The 7,324-nt window shown below is 42.8% G+C and overlaps 1 protein-coding gene across 1 annotated transcript in view; it reads left to right on the forward strand.

Annotated features, from left to right (window-relative positions):
• The window catches only part of gpr39 (G protein-coupled receptor 39), a 9,148-nt gene extending 2,564 nt beyond the window's left edge, over positions 1-6,584 (forward strand). The window contains exon 2 of the mRNA XM_079821804.1: positions 5,889-6,584. Within this exon, the coding sequence (XP_079677930.1) occupies positions 5,889-6,361 (473 nt within the window). The 3' untranslated portion in view covers positions 6,362-6,584. The remainder of the gene's footprint in view (positions 1-5,888) is intronic.
• The last annotated feature ends 740 nt before the right edge of the window (positions 6,585-7,324 follow it).

A 7,324-nucleotide genomic window follows, 5' to 3' on the forward strand; every position in this document is an offset into this window, starting at 1 on the left:
TTGTCTGGATCAGACTCTATTCCTCGTCTGAAGCTCTTCCTCTGAAACTGCATTGATTTGGACCTTCAACCGTTGGTTCCCATTGAAGTCCTTTATGTGCAGAAAAATCCTGGAATGTTTTCCTCAAAAAACTTCATTTCTGTTCGACTGTTCGGAAATCATCAGGACATTTTCATTAATAAAGCTGACTTGACTTGTCTTATTGGCCGACAGACTTGTTAGTTGATTATTAGTTCACTTCAAAATGAAAATGTCCTGATGATTTCCTCACCCCCATCTCATCCAAGATGTTCATGTCTTTCTTTCTTCAGTTGAACAGAAATTACGTTTTTTTTGAGGAAAACATTCCAGGATTTTTCTGCACATAATGGACTTCAATGGGAACCAACGGTTGAAGGTCCAAAACAATGCAGTTTCAGAGGATCTGACTGATGGAATAGAGTCTGATCTAGACAAACCATCCGACATTTTCAAGAAAAAATAAACATTTATACGCTTTTTAACCTAAACTGCTCATCTTGCGCTGCTGGAAAGGTCACGTGATGTAGGCGGACGTGCCGCCCCAAGCGCTCATGTGAAGACTAATACAAACATCCTTTAGCAAAAAACACTCCATCTCCAAATTCAAAATAGTCCGACATCGTTGTTTAACCTTTTTTTGCTAAAGAACTTTTGTATTAGTCTTCACATGAGCGCTTGGGGCGGCACTTCCGGCTACGTCACGTGACCTTTCCGATGGGATCACGCAATCCGTGGCACGTCGCAGCGCAAGATGAGCAATTGAGGTTAAAAGTATATAAATGTTTATTTTTGTTTTAAATGTCGGATGGTTTGTCTGGATCAGACTCTATTCCATCAGTCAGATCCTCAGAAACTGCACTGATTTGGACCTTCAACCGTTGGTTCCCATTGAAGTCCATTATGTGCAGAAAAATCCTGGAATGTTTTCCTCAAAAAACTTTCTGTTCGACTGTTCGGAAATCATCAGGACATTTTCATTAATAAAGCTGACTTGACTTGTCTTATTGGCCGACAGACTTGTTAGTTGATTATTAGTTCACTTCAAAATGAAAATGTCCTGATGATTTCCTCACCCCCATCTCATCCAAGATGTTCATGTCTTTATATTTTTCCAAAATATTCCAGGATTTTTCTGCACATAATGGACTTCAATGGGAACCAATATTTGAAGGTCCAAATCAATGCAGTTTCAGAGGAAGAGCTTCAGACGAGGAATAGAGTCTGATCCAGACAAACCATCCGACATTTTACAAGAAAAAATAAATATTTATATACTTTTAACCTTAATTGTTCATCTTGCGCTGCGATGGCCACGGATTGCGTGATCCCATCGGAAAGGTCATGTGACGTAGGCGGAAGTGCCGCCCCAAGCGCTCATGTGAAGACTAATACAAACATCCTTTAGCAAAAAAAGGTTAAACAACGATGTCGGACTATTTTGAATTTGGAGATGGAGTGTTTTTTGCTAAAGGATGTTTGTATTAGTCTTCACATGAGCGCTTGGGGCGGCACGTCCGCCTACATCACGTGACCTTTCCAGCAGCGCAAGATGAGCAGTTTAGGTTAAAAAGTATATAAATGTTTATTTTTTCTTGAAAATGTCGAATGGTTTGTCTGGATCAGACTCTATTCGTCTGGGATCAGTCAGAGCCTCTGAAACTGCACTGATTTGGACCTTCAACCGTTGGTTCCCATTGAAGTCCATTATGTGCAGAAAAATCCTGGAATGTTTTCTTCAAAAAACGTCATTTCTTTTCCACTGAAGAAAGAAAGACATGAACATCTTGGATGAGATGGGGGTGAGGAAATCATCAGGACATTTTCATTTTGAAGTGAACTAATAATTTAATACATTCATTATATTGAATGTCTGTTGGCCAATAAGACAAGTCAGCTTTATTTCTACAGCCCATAATATAGATTGTTTCAAACAATCAGTGATAAACAGGGAAATAACAGAATCAATGATGCAAACTTCATCAAATATGAGGCTTGTATTCAGCAGTAAAGACAATAGTGTCATTATTCAGATCGATTCAAAAGAGTTGTTCTCATCTGATAGTGTCAGTGCAGTCAAATCAATAAGAGTTATGAGACCGCAGTGATTGTAATTTACAAGACACAAAAGGTTTACCCTTTAACCACTTCAGCTCTGCCTTGATACCTCAGCTTTCTTGATAACCCAATCATTTTTGCATTTATGTTACATAGAAAATGATATGGTCTGAATTTGACCCCCCGCAACGACCCCCCCTTGAGAAAATCATATGAATAATATTACATTTCATATTTATATCACACAAACTCACCAAAAAATATACAAGTCATATATCAAATGAAAGCTCTCACCCTCAAGAATATCACTGTGCAGTTTAATTCACCGATCCAACACTTTACAGTGACGTTATTCTCAAAAGAATCACGAAGATGGATATGACTCCTTTGAACAAGCAAACACATGAGTCATATTCCTGTTCGGATCACTAACTCGTTGTGGAGCTACTAGCCTCAAACGCTATATCAGCTCGTTCCTTATGTTGTTTTCTTCAAAATGAGACTATTATCACATGTCTGTGAGCAAGCATGGCCCAACCACACTGTGATACGTCACCGATGTCCAGATCCAGAAAACAAATACTCGTATTATCCTTAGTTTTGATCGTCTTTGTTAGCCGTGATTTTTGACGGCGTCATCACGTATTGCGTCAAACGTAAAAAAAGCTGAGTATCTCAACTCTCTCATGCTGCGTTCACACCAAACGCGAATTGAGCGTCAAAATCGCGTCTACCGCGTCTAGTTTCACGCGCGAACATTTTGAATGCATTCGCGCGTCTGCAGAGAATTGGACGCGCGTAGAAATCGAGCGTTTGAAGCGAAATTGACGCGCGTTCAAGGCACTCCAGGAGAAATATGTCATAAAACACCACTCTGCCTCTTTTCATTTTCATTAAACATATATATTAAGCATTAATAGCCACACAAATGTGGTCCAGGCAACTCCTACATCATCTTCAGTACATGTATATTTAAATATCCTTAAAATATAAAGTTATTAAACTTCTCTTTGCCCTCAGTCAAAACGATTTGGCAGACAACAAATTATAGATTCATGAGAGCAAAGCTCGGCCGTTAGATCTACACAAAACGAACCACTACAGGACATCAGAGCCAGCGGCAGACGCCAGAAGGACTGGCCGAGGAAAGGCTGCCTTCGCCGGGGTTATGAGCAGTGATTGCCCGGTGATCGCCTGGATCTCACAACTCCAAAAACACAAGATTATTTTTTTTAAATAGGCGCTCTCTTTATAAATAAACCACAAATTTGAGCTTTAAACAACTACATTCCCACCTGAAAACGTCTTAAAACTACATTTTGTGACACAATAGTACTGTTTTTAATTTATGCAGGGTTTCTCATACACGTCACTTTACCACGTGACAGCAGCGAGCAGGCTCCTGATTGGTTAACGCGGCGCAAATTGACGCCAAAGTTCAAATTTTTCAACTCGGGCGTCAGACGCGAATTCGCTTCAAACGCGTGAATGCACAAAAGCACCATTCGCGTGTAACGCGCGTATCGCGCAAGACGCTCAATTCGCGTCCAATTCGCGCCGCGCGTAACGCGCCTTCCGCGCCGCGGGACCTCCAGACGCGCGTCAACGCGCCTTTCCATTGACTTTACATTGAAATCACTCGCGCCTGACGCTCAATTCGCGTTTGGTGTGAACGCAGCATCATGCTTCTCTAGACCAATCAGAGCCCGAGATCTCCCTTTACAAAGTTGAGGAGGCGGAGCCTTCTTTTCGATTTCCCAGCGGCAGGATTAAATCAGTGCAGATGAGGAGGAGTTATTAGATAGTTTGGACAGATTCATCTCTATCACTTTTTTTTGGAAGGCGATAACAAGAAAATAATTTTTTCCCCTGTTTACTGACACCTAGTGGAATCAACAGAAGGCATCTTATACTATATCTGAAGGGATATAGACCAAATTACAATTAATAACAAATGAATTAAAACATAAATCAAAATATGACTTTTTATAATACGTTTATCATAAAATTGTGAATACATACAATGTAACATATGCAATATTCCACCACTGTGTTAAAATTTTGAGTGTTTTCTTGTAAAATGAGACAATTTTGATCAATTTACTCCAATGTAAGTGTGCTCTTTTAAATTAAGATATGTCTAAAATTCTCTAAAAAACTCTAAATATGCTGCAGAGCTGAAGTGGTTTGAACCTGACCCAGCCTTACACAAACATCCACTGAACACATTCTCTCTATCAGTCAAGTCCACTGAGACACGTCAGAAATGGTGACGGGGAGTCCAACTCATTTTAATGAGCCAGATCATTTGGCTCAGGTCAGCAATAAGTGGGCGACCAATCGCGTCTTGATGCATTGTCGCGCAAGCCAATCAATGAAGAGCTTATTGACACGTCTGGTTTGACAGGTTATCAAACTGGGCACCCGTCATCCTCAAGTAGCGGCTGTAATCCAGACAGTTGTGTGCACCCAGACCATAGACCGTAGATAAATATAGACGACGCATCTTCACTACTTTCCACGTCTGAATACGCCGCCAACGTCTGAATATGGCGCTGACATCTTGCGCAGATTTGGGGCTGAGTCTGCGCAGTAGAAGAGCAGGAAGTAGAGGCGCGATATCAAAACCCCGCCCACACTCTCACAGATGCAGAACAACTCATTATGTCTGTGTGATATAAACAGTTATAGAAATGTAGATATTAAAGCTAAAGCTCCAATTTCCTCCCGAAAAAAGTCAGTTAGTGCCTCAGTGACAACTTCACAATCCGTCAATCTCAGCTGTCAATCATGACGTCACACACACCGTTTTTATAGCATATAAAACACTTGACACTTGAAATGAAATCATCATGATAAAAACTGCCTAAAATCACAGTAGCCATCTTTGGGAAAAAATTACTCGGAAGTGTAATTTGATTGTTTAGTTTGTCTCGCGTCCATTATAATACACAGAGGGGCGGGGCTTATGAGCTATACCCAGACATGTCAGCGTTTGGCTTTCAGATACAGAGCAGCAATTGTTGTCATCTCCAACATGTTTGATGACAGAATAAATGACAAAAAGAAATGTTGTTGATGATGTGCGTGAAAACACTCCTCGCAATGTTTCTATTTGTGCGAGTGACGCGAAAAACACATTTTCCCGATTTCAAAACAAAGCATCATGAAGCTTCGAAGCGTTATGAATCACTGAGTCGAATCAGCGGTTTGAATCGCCAAATTTCAGCAGTTTGGCGGTTTGACACGCGATCCGAATCATGATTTGATTCACTGATTCATAACGCTTCGAAGCTTCATGATGCTTTGTTTTGAAATCGTCATCACTATGTAAGTCGTTATTTAGGGTTTTTTTGCGCACAAAAACTATTCTCGCCGATTCATAAAGTTATTGTAGAACCGCTGTAGTGAGATGGACTTTGTAACGACGTCTTTAGTGCCTTTTAAGGGTCTTGAGAGTGTAAAGTGCATTGAGCCAATGGAGGCCTTTCAGAGCATCAGATTTACACTAAAATATCTTCATTTGTGTTCTGAAGATGAACGGAGGTCTGACGGGTGTCCAACGACATGAGGGTGAGGAATTAATGACAGAATTTTCATTTTTGGGTGAACTAACCCTTTAAAGTAAAAGTTTCCCTAAAAAATAATACTTCAGTAAAGTACAGATACTCAAAAAGTGTACTTAAGTACAGTCCTCAAGTAAATGTACTTCGTTACTGTCCACCTCTGCCTCTCACACATTGACTCTCTTCTCACACGTGTTTCTGTTGTTCTCTCTCCTCCATGTCTGTCTGTGGATCCGCATCTGTTAGTGCTGATCGTCTGCGCTCTGCTCGTGTGCTGGATGCCAAACCAGATCCGCAGGCTGATGACGGCGGCGCTGCCCAAGTCACTGTGGACCATAAGTTACCTGAGCAACTACGTGAAGCTGCATCTGGTGGCCGACAGCTTCTTCTACCTGAGCTCGGTTCTGAATCCGCTGCTGTACAGCCTCTCCTCGCGCCAGTTCCGCTCGGCCTTCTGGGAAACCCTCCTGTGCCGTTTGTCCCTCCAGCACGTCAACAGAAGAACTCTGGACAGCAGCCAAGCCTCAAAGAGCTCCGGTGGCACGGCTCGCCCTCTGCTGCGCCGATCTCTGAACCGCATTCGGACGGTCACCAGCGCCAGATCCACGCCTCCATCGCCAGTACAGAACCCCACAGACCGGCCACCGAGCGCAGACGCGCTGACCTCTGACCCACAGGAGGAGAGTAATCAAGCCACCACAATACCTAACACTAACTGATAAACTAACTGTATTCCACTGGAGACCACAGAAGACCATCACTGTTTTCACAATTAAAAACCGAAATGAACTTACTTAAGCTGGACTATGATATTATTTTCTTCTAGATCTGCTGTACAGCCGAACAAACTATGTTGCATTATGTTCCTGCTATCACTGTAAAGCTGCTTTGAAACGATCTGTATTGTAATAGACACTATATAAATAAAGGTGACTTGACTAGACCACTGTAGATCACAGCAGACCACACCAGATCATACCAGACCACTGTAGACCACACCAGACCACTCTAGACCACACCAGACCACTGTAGACCACACCAGACCACTGTAGATCACACCAGACCACTGTAGATCACACCAGACCACTGTAGATCACACCAGACCACTGTAGATCACACCAGACCACTGTAGATCACACCAGACCACTGTAGACCACACACCAGACCACTGTAGACCACACCAGACCACTGTAGATCACACCAGACCACTGTAGATCACACCCGACCACTGTAGACCACACACCAGACCACTGTAGACCACACCAGACCACTGTAGATCACACCAGACCACTGTAGATCACACCAGACCACTGTAGACCACACCCGACCACTGTAGACCACACCAGACCACTGTAGACCACACCAGACCACTGTAGATCACACCAGACCACTGTAGACCACACCAGACCACTGTAGATCACACCAGACCACTGTAGATCACAGCAGACCACTGTAGATCACACCAGACCACTCTAGACCACACCAGACCACTGTAGACCACACCAGACCACTGTAGACCACACCAGACAACTCTAGACCACACCAGACCACTGTAGATCACACTAGACCACTGTAGACCACACCAGACCACTGTAGATCACACCAGACCACTGTAGACCACACCAGACCACTGTAGACCACACCAGACCACTGTAGATCACACCAGACCACTCTAGACCACA

Source organism: Gobio gobio (assembly GCF_949357685.1).
Source record: "Gobio gobio genome assembly, chromosome: 7".
NCBI lineage: Eukaryota > Metazoa > Chordata > Actinopteri > Cypriniformes > Gobionidae > Gobio > Gobio gobio.